We start from the raw sequence: 15,413 nt of genomic DNA on the forward strand, positions 1-15,413 counted from the left end.
TCAAAAGCAAGAGTCTATAAGTAAATCCTTAAGCTACAGATTTTGGAACTCTAAACTCTAAGAGAAACTTATGGAGCTTTTGGGAGAGAAGAACGAAAGTTCGGGGAATTCATCTTCCAAGAGGTATGAAGTTATAATTATGATTTATTTTCTCCCTAAAGAGATTCAAATCTCTTACGAATAAAGATAATAGTGTAATCATGGTGATTTAATTAAGCCCTGTGTTTTTCGATGGAAGAACCATTGATTAGGGTTGAGGAAATTGGTTTTTCTCCGAAGATATTCGCACTCTTTCGCGTTAGATGCCCTAATCAAGTGGAGGAGATTAATAAATAAGCTATTAAGATGTTTAGTATGTTTAAGGGATGAAGAAAGATGGGTTTTCGGGTGGAAATCCGGAAGAAACTAGTGTTCTTTCGGGTTTCGAAGGAAAAAACCAGTTTTTCTAGTGGCAGTTGACTGATACGCCAAAACTGTGTTTTGGCCAAGAAATAGTAGTAGAGGGGCAATCGACTAGTCGGGCCAGTCGACTGGAGCGTCAATACTGTATTTTATGTTTGAAACAGTAGTCGATGGTTAATCGACTAGTGGAGCCCAGTCAACTGCCAATGATCTGAAAATTGTAAATTGAATTTGGAGGTTTTCCAATGATTTTGGTGGGCATAGATCTGCCCCAGGGTACTTAGATATTAATCCAAAGTATTGATTAAGGGTTAATATGGATTGTAGGAGATATTACATAGTAATCGAAGGAGTTACTTCGTGGGAGACAAATCAGACAAGTACCACAGGTGAGTAGACTTGTTTTACCACAGTTATTCTATATAATGAATATGATTTCTTATGCAAAGTTATGCATGTTTATGATTGTTATTGACTGTGTTGGAGTACACGAGAGTCAATAGTCATGGTATGGTATTGAATCCTGGTGCGGATCTACCATAGGCACTTGGATGCCTGTTAGACTTGATAGTCGTGGTATGGTATTGACTCCTAGTTCGGATCTACAGTACGCACGTATGTGCCAGTCTGACTTGATAGTCGCAGTCCTTGCATCAAGACAGGGTGTTGTCCAAGTGAGGATGCAACGGTTAATGTCCGTTGAGACAAGTGTTTTGCATGATTATTAGTGTATGAGACTGTTTCTAGGCCGTCGAAGTAATGGTCACGGATCAAGCCGCAGTATCACCTATCGAGGTATTACGAGGGTGAAATCCTGGACGAGATCGTTGGGATTTGGCTTCCTACGAGCTAGTAGGCAGGTTCCGTTGGCTACGTAGTCTAGATGTACTAGTCTCACTACACTATGGATCAGGCGAAGCTACTGTTACAATTAAAGTTACAGTTACGTTTACAGGTACAGTTATGCATGTTTATGCTAGTTATACAATTTGCTAGCTAGATTGCTATGCCAGTTACAATTACGTTTACAGGTACAGTTATGCATGTTTATGCTAGTTATACAATTTTCAATCTAGATTGGTATGCCAGTTACAGTTTTACATATATTGCCAGTTATTTTGTTTTATTTAATTGGTATTATGTTATTAAATGTAGACATGTTTATTTCACTGAGCATTAGCTCATTCCACGTATTCTATTTTACAGGTGATGGACAATAGGATGCATGATTTCGTGGGCTTGGGACTGAGCAAGGGCGACAAATTAGGAGATTTATTATTTTTAGTTATTCAGATAGTAGTTTTAGTTACAATGAACATTTAGACATTTAATTTGGTTTATTGATGTAGTCCGTTGGACAAGATTTAGTTTCCGCATTTATTACTCTGATGATTAATTAATAAATTAGTTTTGCTTTAGTGGCTCTGTTTATTGCATGGTTCCAGCGAAAGTGCCTTACATATTCATGGTTTGATGAATATGTGGTGTTGTTATGTGCCTAGATTGGAAACTCGGTCTGGGGCGTAACAGCTGTGGTTTTCGCCCTCAAGATATGGAGACACTATTTACATGGGGTACAGTGCGAGATATTCATTGATCATAAAAGTTTGAAGTACATCTTCACGCAGAAGGAGCTGAATATGAGACAAAGGAGATGGTTGGAGTTGCTCAAAGATTATGAGGTAACCATTAACTACCATCCAGGGAAGGCTAATGTCGTAGCAGACGCTCTAAGCAGAAAATCCTCAAGCAATTTGGCGACCTTGATCACCACTCAACAACATCTTCTGGAAGACCTAAGGAGGTTGGAAATGGAGGTATGTTTGCATGAGCGAGGGACACTTTTGGCTACACTTGGAGTTCAGCTAACATTAATTGAAAAGATTAAAATAGCCCATGATGGATCCTCAGTTGCAGAAGATCAGAGTAGAGGTAGAGGCAGGCTCACAACCAGAATTTAAAATTAACAAAGATGGTTCCTTAAGGTATGGAAGTAGAATATGTGTGCCGAATGACTTTGAGCTAAAGAAAGATATTATGGGAGGCGCATAGTTCTGGATATTCAATACATCAGGAGGTACCAAGATGTATCGGGATTTAAAGGAGTCGTTTTGGTGGAATAATATGAAAAGAGAAATTGCCCAGTTTGTTGCCCAATGCTTAGTGTGTCAGCAGGTGAAGGCTGAACATATGCGACCAGGGGGGCAATTACAACCTCTTCCCATTCCGAAATGGAAGTGGGAAGACATTGCTATGGATTTTGAAAAGTGAGATGGAGGTGGTCCGGATGTAAAGGTGATAGGGAAAAGTTGCCGGAAGTTGTGGCGATGGCGTCAATGATGGAAAAGAGGGTTTCGGCTGAGAAAATGGGTGAATCTAAGCTTTAAGATGGTGGTGGATGGACGGAGGTTTTGAAATGGGTTTCCAAGATCTAAAATAAATTTAGAGAGGGATTTTGAAATGGGTTTGAGATCTTGAGAGTTAAAGGTACTGTTGGAAGAGGTCATGGTGAAGAGATGGGTTTCAAGGGGTGTAGGAGTAGGATTAGGGTGGAGATAGAATGGGAATAAAATGGCCACGGTGGCTAGTGGAGGAAGAGACGAGGAAGAAGATGGGGTTATGGTGGCTGGTGGTGGCGAGGTGGAGATGGAGGGCCAAGATGATGGATCCAGAGCTAAAGGATTCGAGAAGATGAAGTTGAAGAACCCAACCCCCTTCTTTCCCCCTCTCTGCTCTGTAGCTTTCCCCCTTTGTGGCTGCAAAATCAGCTCCCTGTTTGGGAGAAGTAAAATGAAGAAGACCCCCCTCGTGCCTTAATCGGCTGGATCTTTATAAAGAAGGGGGCACATTTTGCCAACCCCTTTTCCTCCCATCACAGCCCATTTGTATGGCATTTAACCCTCATTCTTTCATGAAACAGGTAGTCTGGGTGAATAGAAGAGGAAGGAATATTTAACACCCCTTCTCCTTCTTTGGACAGCCCATTTAGGGGGGCTGAGTAAAGAATAAGAAGTGAGTGACATATTTGTCTCCTTTTCTACCTGATGGAGCATCTCCCACTTGGATGATACAGCCCCCTCTCAGACATCAGCACAATTATATGTTGATAATTGCACCCCGCCCATCTGTCTTTTTTTGTTTGCTAACTAGCGGACACAATGGGGCTGATATTGGCACATCGATATTTTGATAATTACACTCTCCCTGCTTGTCTTTTCTCACTTGCAAAGCACTCGGGAAAAAATGTGAAAAACATTTAATAATTCTTTAAATCCCAAGACAAACTGGGTTAGTGAAAATATCAAAATAGGACCTTGCCGGTATACATTGGAGCTCGGGGGATGAAATATAGGAGTGCCAATACCAAAAAGCTCAGGTGTATTTTTGTAGGTCTTTCTAATTTCTAAAAAAATGAAAGAGAAGGTCAGGGCAATGGCAATTGAACAGAGGATATCAATGGGGCTCGGGGATCACTCGGGTTTCAAAATATTTTGACAACTGGTCTCCAAATGGGCATTTTCGGATTTTTCAGGTTCTTTCGCAATTAGAGCTCAGTTTTAGGACATCAAGGAATTGTTTTTGGGATCCAAGGGTTCAGGAACCTGAAAGTTGATTCTGGAAGACTTCAACTTCAGTTTCGGGACCTGGATTTCGGAATTTTATTTGATTTTGAGAAATTAGGTCAGGTCAAAATGGGGTGTCTACACATGAGAACTGTTTTTTTATACATTCCTCATCGCTACAAACGAGAAACATAGCAATCCCATTTTATGTAGCATGTACATACAGATATATGCAAATACCATACATTGGATCCCCATAACAAAACCTTTTTATATATAATATATAGATTATATGCAAGCACATTAGAAGAATCTTCCCACGATTCTTCCATGTGAAAGGCATGATCCCTCTCGAATTTGAAGTTTCATGTTAGTTCTTCATTATATTTGAGGCTACAGATCAAAGCTGTGGCTATTGAAATGGAAGATTGGTTGATTGAGTCTGCACTTTAGGCTCTGTGACCTGCACTCTTTAGCTACACTAGATTGAAGGCTTGGAGGGCCACATACAATGACACCCACATCAACGTGCCCCCAACGCTTTGCAATGGAGTCAAAAATTTCTGAAATGAAGTAGAAGAAGAATCCATCAACTTGTGGTCTGATAACAATAAACTGAAAAGGATTCACACCATGAATGACTAAAACTTTTGGGTATGAATAGCTTAGATATTGAAAGAAAAGTACAAAAGTCTGGCCTCTAGATATTTATCACATAAACTGAATTTCTATTTGATTATCGTAAAATGCATGTTTTCAGGTTTCTTAAGTTCAACCATCGCACTTTGAAAACCATCAGCACAAATGTAGCAGGGGCATTCCATTTTTAAAGAAATTCCATGACACATGTCAACAGCCATTAGAAGAAAGCCATGGACACATTTTGCTTGTTTATTGTTATTGTGGTATTACTAGTGATGCATTTTTAATATTTTCAAATAATCAATTTTCTATATCTCATGACATTGCAAACTAGCATGTATATAACATCCCTTTGAATGCTATCATAACATCCTAGGTTTTTCAAGGTCCCATGTCTGGCGCCTTCTGTCTATGTTTGACACTGGCACACATCATTCTCCATGGTATAAATAAAGTCTATAAGAGGAAGGATTCTAGGAGCTTGTTGATTACAATTTTCCTCTCTTATTTCTCCTCTTCCCTTTCCCTTCTTCATTCTTCACCTTCCCCTCCTTCCTTCTTCCCCTTTCTTCCTCTCTTCTTCTTTTCTTCTTCTTCTCTTCTCCTCTTCTTCTTCTCTCTCTTCCCTGTCCAGCATCAAAGAGGTATAAGAGCGAAAAGATCCAAGTTTTGTTTTTCATGATCGAAGTTGCATCTATTTCGTGGTGAAAATCTTGGAAGAAACGATCAAAGGAGATGTCTGCCCAGTTGACTCACCGGCCAACTCCGTCATCCAAGTCCATCCCTTCTTCCTATGTTAAAACCTCCATCAATCCTGTTCAAGTAGCTTCTACAATCCCCATCACTTGTCATATGAGTAAAACATTCGAGGTTAGTATTTGGTTTTATCCTAAATGAGTAAGAGGAGATGATGTGTAAGTAAACTTCTAGGTTTGCAAGCTTACAGTTGAAGAGACTCATTAGTCCTTTTCACGGGATAACAAGCTCTCTAAATTTGAAGTGTGAATATGTTGGAAGAGACTTCCTCAACCACGAGCCTCTTGGGTGCCCCAGATAAACCTAGGGGCTCATAAAATGATAGAAAAGATCTCTCTCCAAAGCCATGATACTCAAATATTTCTAGATGCTCAATGTACCACGTTCGATATGACAAGATACCCAGAAACTTCACGGATACTTCTGTTGGTCAAATAATTGCCTTGTCCCAAACAAATGACTCTTGTTCGAATCAACTATCAAGTTTTTTGCTTGTTAGTGTCTTATATTTACAATTATAACTATATGAGACTTACAAATGATCTTTTAAAATTATTATTAATTCCATCGTCTAAGTCTAAGTTAAAGCTGGTTAAGTTCTATGATATTTTATTTATAGATGTATTGTTTCTTAGATCATGGAATGTCAGATTATCCAACTTTGATAGATGTATTTATAGATGTATTGTTTCTCAATTCTTGCTTAGTATGTCAGATTATCCAACTTTGATGAGGTTGTGCAAGCAATGGAGTACTCAAAGTAAGCCACTTTGCCCCCAATAAGATACATGCATGGAAATTTTTAATTCTACAATGGATACCATAGCCCAATAAAAAAGAATAGAAGCTCCAACTAACAAAAGCACCTAGAAGGGAAAAGGGAGACTACCCAGATGCAAAATGTGAGGACTTATTTCAATGATTTGTAAAAACTGTTAATATGCAGGATTTTGATTTCTTCGGTTAGAAAAATAATGTAAGCTGGATCATTACCTTGAAAGTTTGGCCTGCATCCATATTGTGTGGTTCTTAAGCAAGCAAGATTTGTCTGACATGCATCACTTTTTCGCTGTGGTGAGCCACTCCTCTCATTCTCATCCATAGATATTTCATGTTTTGAGACTTTCTCTTCCCAGAGATGCCATAAGAAAACCACAAGACCTCCAAATATGATAACACTAACGGTCATGCATATGATGAACAGAAGTCCTTGGAACCACCAAGAAGATATACCAAAAGGTCTTATGTAAAATGCTCTCAACAAACCGAACAAGATGACAAAGCCAAATGAAGATATGATAATGTAAGATCCAGACCATATATTATTCCCTGTACCAACCAAACTAGACATGCTACTCCCATTGGTCATGGGAAAAGACGAGCAGTTCATGCTCTTGTAATGGTTACCATCTTCCTGCAAATAGAACAGAATTATTGAATTCCGATTACTGGTGTCTTAAATCAAAAGAATTACTAATGATAAAGCCACACCTACCAATAGAGGCTCTGATTCTTGAGTGACGTAAGTTTGGATCTCTAGATGCAATTTATCAGAAAATGATGGACAGATGGATTCTGCATCAACTACTGAAAGAAGAGAAAGTTCCTTAGATCTTTTCACAGCCCAAACAATTAATACATTTTTCGGGAGACAGGGTTTTCTCTCCTGAACACGATGTAAGATGTCACTCAAGATAGCAAAAAAAGGCGAAATTCCAATGCCTCCAGCTACCAAAATAAGGTTTTCATACCTAAAAGATCAGAAAGGCTGGCCAAATCAGTTTATCTATCAACAGCGATGCAATGAAAGGCAATTTATAATGAAAAAGAAAATTTATAAAGTGCAGCAATATGTACTGTAGACTTGTTAATAATATGCCAAGTTGAAACCCAAAGCCTTTCTAGCAACATGCTGCCACCATATACTAGCTCCAGAAATATAGTACCAAAACAGTACATACATCAAGTGGTATGCTGACTCATGCCCATAGGGCCCCTCAACGGAAGCTGTTATAGTAGAATAAGGTTGAGATGTTAATCCTTTGGAAGGCTGCTCTGGAATGTTTATTAAGTTATCCTGTAGCTTCCTAGTCCATTCCCCGAGAACCTTTATAAGAACTGAAAGATGGCGCCTTCCATCCAAAGGACTGGAGGAAACACTAAAGGGATGCCATTGCAGCCAAGATAACTCACGAACTTGAAGGAAAATAAAACTAAGAGCATTGTATCGCAGATCTGTGACATTGGAACAGTAATTAGAACACATATAACTACTTAAATCGCCAACACAAGAAATCATCTCAGAGCTACGAGGAGAAGGAATCAAATGCTAGAATGAGAAAGGGTGTTCCACTGTAATAAATATTTTCTTTTGTTTACAAATGAAATATTTTTGCATGGAAGTATGGGAAACAATTGATAAGTAGTACTTTTAGGCTTTGAGAAAACCAATTCTACTGATCCACATGGAAAGGTCGTTGCAGCGATTATGTTGATGGTAGTTCGTGATTGGCAAAATCTCAAAAAGCGGTCAAGTAGGAAAAGAAATATCCCTCCCGCAGCGATGCTGAAAATGAAGTCTCCAACATGCATAGCTAAGAAGAGGATGAAAACTACATATAGTTGATGAGTGTAGAAGAAAAGCTCGAAATACTGTATCCTCACTGGACGAAGTGATGTCACCCACATTAGTATACCAGCTGCAAGGCTAATTACTCCGGCAAGATTGGCAATACCTATATTTCTCCATTCTAACATCTGCATGTGCAAACCGAATTAATAATTAAAAAACGCAAAACATGGTGGTAAATAGTGGCCCTTCATGAAGTCTATAATAAACTACCTAAACATTAGAAGCAACTTGGGCTAAACGTTTGCTGGCAATAAGACAGAGAGTCAAGGAAAATATATTGGGCAAAGATATATTTCTTTAGGAAATCACATTTTATAGAAAGCAGCTAAATGAGGTACCAAAAAATAACTCTGATATTTTAAACCACATGCAAGCAACTCTTAGAAGAAGGTTTTCGTAATAAGAGCAGTATGCCTTTCTTCTCAAAGAAATAAAAACATCATGATTATATCTTAATTTAGAAGGTTGCTGTAATACGATCAGTATACATTACATCTCAAAGAAATAAAAGCATCATGATCGTACCTCAATTTGATGGTTTGGGCAGTATCCTTCTCTCCTTTTTTCCCATACCAATATTTTAAGAGCGTATTTTTTCATGGGGACCTCCAATAAGAAGTTTACACAGACCTCCCACTTGGTTTTCAGCCACCAAAGGGGAGAAAGGGAAGGTGTGTAGGATTAAAAAGGCTATATGTGCTGATGCTGATCACGGTGTTAAAATTGATGGGTGGCAGCATGACCATTCTTGTGGTGTATGTAGATGACATTGTCATTACAGATCATGATGCCGAAATTATCAAAGTGAAAGAACTTCTTGGAAGAGTATTTGTCATCAAAGACCTTGAGCCTTGATGAGCACATTTATGTGTGAATTGTAGGTAGGAAAAACATGCATATTTCATATTTAGAGTGGTACTACTAAGTTATTTTGCTTGTTTTCCATCACTTTGAGGGATAAGATCATCTTATCGCCCACCAATTGGTTGGTTCGGATAAGCTTTGGAAAATGATTCGAGGGGTACAAGCAATTTATCCCAAGGCCCATTAAATGTGCGGTTAAAATCATCTTATGGCAGTGGATTGCAAAGGGCAATTAATTCACATTTGTTGACCATTAATTGAATGGTTAGGATCAGCCCGCAAAAAATGATGCAAGAGGTTCAACCATTGGTAAAACCGAAATTCACATTGGGATCCATCAATTTAACGGTTTGGATCATCTCATTGGAATGGTTTAGTGGTGCAATTAATTTACAAGTGGACCGTCAAATGGATGGCTTGGGCCATTCCTTGGAGATCAAGAGGAGAGAAGGGAATTATCAATTGTTTGTGTGCATTACAAATGAGGGGTAGACTAGACATTTGTGAAAATATGTGGCATGGTTGCAATTCATTCAAAAGATGAAGATAACTTGGTCTTTTTACAAAGCATGAAAGAGAAAAAAGGGAAAAACCCATCGACTTAGCTCTCCTCCCCTAATTCGTTTCACTCTCTCTCTCCCCTTACCCGATTTTTTCTCTCTCTCTCTGTCATCCCGTAATTCATCTCCCCTATTTTCTCTCCTAATTCGTCTCTTTCTCTCTCCCCCTTACCCATTATTTGGACGGTTAGATAATCCCATGATGCCTAATTTTTTTCTCTCTCATACAATAGAAAGTGTTGGGAATTCCTCCAAATTGATGGGGTCCACAAAAGTTTAAAAAATCAATGGGAATTGTTGTTCGGCCAAGTAATGGGTCCCACCAATAAAAAAATCAGCAAACCGACTTGTCTCTCTTATTTTAGGAAGGCAAGGCACGTGCAGCTCTTTTGTATAGGGTTTTCTATTTTGATCTTATCCAAATATAGTAACCCAATAGCTTCTTTCTATCAAAGAGAGTTAGTGCAACTCTCTCTCTCCTCTAATGTAGGACCGACTTGGGGAGGAAAATATTTTCTGACCCCCCCCCCCCCCCCAAATCACTTTCCTGGAAATAAGTTTCCAGGGCTGTGTTTCACCTCGCACTAGAATTTTTTTTTCCAGCCCCCAATTCGTAGGTCTGCTGGTAACCCTCACACCCCAACTTTTTCAACCCCCATCATTTTTCCTCCTCTTCCTTTCATCCCTTGGTAAACCCTACCACTCTTTTCTCCTTGTTATTATGTGTTAGATCTTCATCTCTTACTCTTATCCTACCTTGATTCTAGTTTGTCCTTTGCGGCTCCCCTCTGTGCCTCATGGCTTCCCTCTTGTCAAGCTTCGTCGATGCCCGTCATTCTTGGAGCCGCGTCTAGCTGCGTATCCTAGTTTACCCACCTATTTTGTTATCTCCTGTTATTCGTCTTGGTTTGGATTGTCTGTTTCTTTCTTGCTTGTTGTTATGGAGGAGGTGCTTGACAATCCTTCCACAGGAGTGGCTCCTGGTGTTCGTCCGACACCCTCTTTAGCGTCTTCTTCGTCATCATCTCTCTCTGTGGATGGATCATTCCCACATATCACTACTGTTAAGTTGGATGGGGCAAACTACGTTACTTGGAAAGCAGCCGTCGAGAAGTATCTTATTGCCCGTGGGAAAGCCCACGTCATTCGTCGTGATCCTCCTCCTACAACGGATCCCACCTTTGATCAATGGGAACAGGAGGATGCTCTTGTTTGTACCCTTCTGTGGCAGAGTATGTCTCCTCACTTCTCTGGGCCCTTGATGCTTCTGCCTACTGCGAAACGGATCTGGGATCAGGTTACTCTTCTTGACTCTGGAGTGGCAAACATTAGTCGGATCTGCTCTACCTATTCCGAGTGGGTGCATTTCCGCCGTGGTGATCTTCCTCTTGCCACCCATTACAGCCAATTCGTTGGCCTCTGTCAGCAGCTTGATGTTTACATGCCGCTTACCACGGATCTCACAGAGGCTGCCCGTCAGAGGGATCAGATCCGTGTTGTGCAGTACCTTGAGAGTTTGGGTCCAGAGTACATACATCTTCGTCAGCAGATTATCGGTTCTGGCGCTATTCCTTCCCTTACTGAGGTTTACTCCCGCGTCCAGCAGTGCTCTCCTGGTGATCTAATGATATCTGTTCCTATTGATGGTTCTGCTCTCGCGACCTATGATGGCAGTACTGGCCGTGCCGGCCGTGGTGGTGGTCGTTATGGTGGTGGACGTGGCCGTTCTTTTTGCACTCACTGTCAGCGCGAGGGACATTATATTGACCATTGCTATACCCTGCATCCCGAGCTTCGTCAGGCACGCTTGGCTCACATGGGTGCTACTACTGCTTCGGCTTCAGATTGTGCTCCCTCTGCTTCTGTTCCTTCACCAACTGATTCCACCTATACCTTATCCCGTGCCGATTATGAGGAGTTCCAGCGTCTGCGGCTCAGTTCTCGTCCTCCCTCTGCAGGTTTCTCTCAGCCAGGTAGTTCACCCACTACCCTTCTATCTAGCTCAGGGTCATGGATCATTGACTCTGGCGCATCCAATCACCTGACTGGTAACTCTTCTCAGCTTCATTCTTTTTGCTCTTTCTCGTCTCCCTCTCAGTCTATCACCCTTGCTGATGGGTCCACGACACCTATCACTGGTGTTGGTCATATCTCCCCTCATCCTGCTCTTACCTTATCTTCTGTTTTATGTGTACCAAAATCACCATTTAGTTTACTTTCAGTTAGCCAAATTACTAAATCTCTTCACTGTTCTGTCTCATTTTTCCCATCTTACTGTTTATTTCAGGATCTCTCGGCTAGGAAGACGTTTGGAACGGGTCGTGAGGTAGATGGACTCTATTGTCTTTACTGCCGGCCGCCTACTGTCTTACATAGCTCTGTGGATACATTTCAGTGGCATTGTCGCCTGGGGCATCCTTCACTTCAGTGGCTGCAGTAGACTTCTCTGGTTTCCGGACCTTTTTCTAGTTTTCAGTGCGAGTCTTGTGAACTCGGGAAGCACTGTCGTGTGTCGTTTCCGTCCCGGATCATTAGTCGAGTGTCTAGTCCATTCTGATGTATGGGGACCCTCTAAAGGTCGCGTCTACTACTGGCTTTCGGTATTTTATTGTGTTTATTGATGACTTCTCACGCATGACCTGGTTATATTTACTGAAGAGTCGATACGACGTGTTCTTTGCTTTTCGCACATTTCATTCTGAAATTAAGAATCAATATAATTGCAATATTAAATGTCTTCGTACTGACAATGCTAGAGAATATTTTTCTGATACTAATGGCTTTTAATCCTATCTCTCACAACATGGGATTTTACATCAGTCTTCATGTGCGTACACCTCTCAACAGAATGGTGTTGCTGAGAGGAAACTTCGTTATTTGCTTGAAGTAGGTCGCACTCTTCTTTTTCAGATGAGTGTTCCTAAGGCATACTGGAGTGATGCCCTTCTCACGGCGTGTTTCTTAGCAAATCGCCTTCCTCTGTCTTAGAGGGTGCCTCTTCTTTCGAAATTTTATCTCCTAGTAAGGAACAGTTTCCTCTGACACCTCGTGTATTTGGATGCGTTTGTTTTGTTCATCACCTTGGACCTGGCCATGACAAACTCGATCCCCGGTCTGAGCGTTGTGTCTTTCTGAGGTATTCCCGTACGCAGAAATGCTATCGTTACTATAACCCTCGTCTGCGTCGCTGGTGGTTTGTCTCAGTCGATGTTACGTTCTTTGAGTCTGAGGAATTCTTCCAACATGACGCAGCATCTTTCACCCCTTCTCTCGAGTCCGAGGTCTCGCTTCCCTTACCAGATCTACCTGCTTCTCTTCCGTCATCTCCTCTTTCCGTGCGGCCAGGTTCTGCAGCTTCTACTTCTTCTGCCACATTGGAGAAGCCAGCTCCACCTAAAATTATACAGCAGTATCAGCGGCGCCAAGTTACAGATAAGTCTCTTCTACCTCCTCTCGCACAATCATCTTCTGAGCCGATGATCCCTCTCTTCTGCTCTCAGTTATCTTCTCTTCCGCCTTCCTCTGTTGTTTCTGATTCTCCTATTGCATCTCGTACGAGATCCCGTTCCACTGCACATCCTATTTCGAGTTTTGTTTCTTATGATAAGCTCACCAGTACCTTCCAGAGCTTTGTTTCCTCCTTGTCTTCTATGTCTTTACCACAGTCAGTGGCTGAGGCTCTTGACCATCCTGGCTGGCGTGATGCTATGAACCTAGAAATGGGCGCTCTTCATAGTAATGATACATGGGATCTGGTTTCTCTACCCCCTGGTGCCCGTCCTGTTGGTTGTCGGTGGGTTTTCTTCATCAAATACCTCCCTGATGGTACTGTCGAGCGCTTAAAAGCACGGTTAGTCGCGAAAGGATACACTCAGACTTTTGGTGTTGACTACACTGAGACCTTCAGTCCCGTTGCGAAAATTCCCTCTGTCCGTGTGCTCCTGTCTCTTGCTGTTAATCATAGCTGGCCCCTTCATCAGCTGGATGTGAAGAATGCCTTCCTCCATGGCGACCTGACTGAGGAGGTGTATATGGAGCAACCACTAGGGTTTGTTGCTTAGGGGGAGACTTCCTCCTACGTGTGTCAGTCACTCTATGGCCTCAAACAATCTCCGCGTGCGTGGTTTGGGAGATTCGATGAGGCAGTCATGCGCTTTGACATGAAACAATGCGCAGTGGATCACTCAGTCTTCAGTTATCACTCTTCAGCTGGGTGTATTTTGTTGATAGTTTATGTGGATGACATAATCATCACAGGGAGCAATTCACAAGGTATACGACGTTTGAAAACCTTCTTGCAAAAGGAATTCTCTACTAAGGATTTGGGTCAGCTCAGATATTTCTTGGCGATAGAGGTTGCTCGTTCTTCTAGAGGCTTGTTTCTATCACAGAGAAAGTATGTCTTGGACTTGCTAAAAGAAACAGGCAATCTTGGAGTTAAACCAGCTTCTGCACCCATGGATCCTAATGTGAAACTCGTTCCAGAAGAAAGAGAGTTATTGGAGGATCCTGGCAGGTATCGCAGGCTTGTCGGTAAACTTATATATCTCACGGTTACTCGGCCAGATATTTCATATGCTGTTGGTGTTATCAGTCAGTATATGAGCTCTCCACGTACTTCTCACTGGGCTGCGGTGACACAAATTCTCAAGTATTTGAAAGGGGCTCCAGGGAAGGGATTGATGTTCAAAAGACATGGCCATATGAAAGTTGAAGGCTTCTCTGATGCAGATTGGGCTGGATCCCCAGCAGATAGACGGTCCACCACTGGGTAATGTACATTTGTAGGTGGCAATCTTGTTTCATGGAAGAGTAAGAAGCAGGATGTTATAGCTAAGTCCAGTGCAGAGGCTGAATACAGGGCAATGGCACAGACAAGCACGGAACTTATTTGGCTACGTTCACTTCTTTCTGAAATTGGCTTCATTTCATCTTCTCCTTCGCAACTTTATTGTGACAACAAAGCTGCAATATACATTGCCAACAATCCAGTCTTCCATGAGCGCACCAAGCATATTGAAGTGGATTGTCATTTTATCCGTCAAAGAATCCAGAAAAGAGAGATTTGAACTGTGTTTACTCGGTCAGGGGACCAATCAGCTGATATGTTTACAAAGTCCTTAAATAAGTCAAAATTGAGTGATATATGTAACAAGCTAGGAATGTATGATATCTACATTCCAGCTTGAGGGGGAGTGTTGGAATATGTAACTTGCCTAAGGGCATTTAGGACTTTGTACATCCCTTTATGTTTTAGTATAAAGATATGAGTCAGGGGGAGATAACCCTAACTCATTCTATTTTCTCTGTCTAAACTTTCGTCTAACAAAAATCATAGCATAATTTTCTCTCTACACGTGGATAATTCTTTCTTTCTTTAATAATTAGAAAGCAGCTTGTTTTAGAAACTCTAGGATTCTAAAAAAGATAGAAAGTAATCATGGCAATTCCTCTCCCATGTTATAAAAATCTCTCGTACCTCACATGCGAAAAAAAAAGTTTTTAGTATTTAGTTGACAACCTCTCTCTCCCTTGCTCGTTTTCTAGCCCACTTCCCTCTTTGTCTCTCCGCTTGTCATTTTTTTTAACTCTCTCCCCTCTTTATTTTACACGTTTTTTCTTTATTTGCCCTCCGCCAATTGTTTTTCTCCCAACAATCCCTCCTAGTTTTCGTCCAATTTATTTTCTCCTCCCCAATTTTCGTCCAACTTTCTATATTCCCTTAATTTTCATCAAATATTCTCTCTCTCTATTTTTCTCTTGTTTTTCTCTCTTGCTTTTTCATCTAATCATATCCACTCTCATCTTCCATCAAGAAGCTCGATCCAACCATCCAAGGCTCAATCAAAGGTGACATCAAGGCATCGAAGGAGGATTCAACCATTGAAGGAGGAGAAAAAGAATAAGTTTTTCTTATTTTTGCTCTTTATTTCAATTCCAATTTGATGTACTCTTGTTATAATTCCAATTAAAGAAGAGTTATTTCTGTTTCTT

The 15,413-nt window shown here is 41.0% G+C and overlaps 1 protein-coding gene across 6 annotated transcripts in view; it reads right to left on the reverse strand.

Moving 5' to 3' along the window:
* Positions 1 to 4,100: 4,100 nt before the first annotated feature.
* The window catches only part of LOC143864733 (ferric reduction oxidase 6-like), a 34,318-nt gene continuing 23,005 nt past the window's right edge, over positions 4,101 to 15,413 (reverse strand). For all 6 annotated transcript variants that reach the window (XM_077375525.1, XM_077375523.1, XM_077375521.1 and 3 more), the window contains exons 6-10: positions 7,793 to 8,120; positions 7,325 to 7,598; positions 6,859 to 7,114; positions 6,357 to 6,777; positions 4,101 to 4,528 (exon numbers count right to left, since the gene is read on the reverse strand). In XM_077375525.1, coding sequence (XP_077231640.1) covers positions 4,359 to 4,528; positions 6,357 to 6,777; positions 6,859 to 7,114; positions 7,325 to 7,598; positions 7,793 to 8,120 — 1,449 coding nt within the window. In that variant the 3' untranslated portion in view covers positions 4,101 to 4,358. The remainder of the gene's footprint in view (positions 4,529 to 6,356; positions 6,778 to 6,858; positions 7,115 to 7,324; positions 7,599 to 7,792; positions 8,121 to 15,413) is intronic.

This window comes from Tasmannia lanceolata, unplaced genomic scaffold, assembly GCF_043159265.1.
Source record: "Tasmannia lanceolata isolate RefF3 unplaced genomic scaffold, GAP_Taslan_0.1 ptg000054l, whole genome shotgun sequence".
In the NCBI taxonomy this organism is placed as follows: Eukaryota; Viridiplantae; Streptophyta; class Magnoliopsida; order Canellales; family Winteraceae; genus Tasmannia; species Tasmannia lanceolata.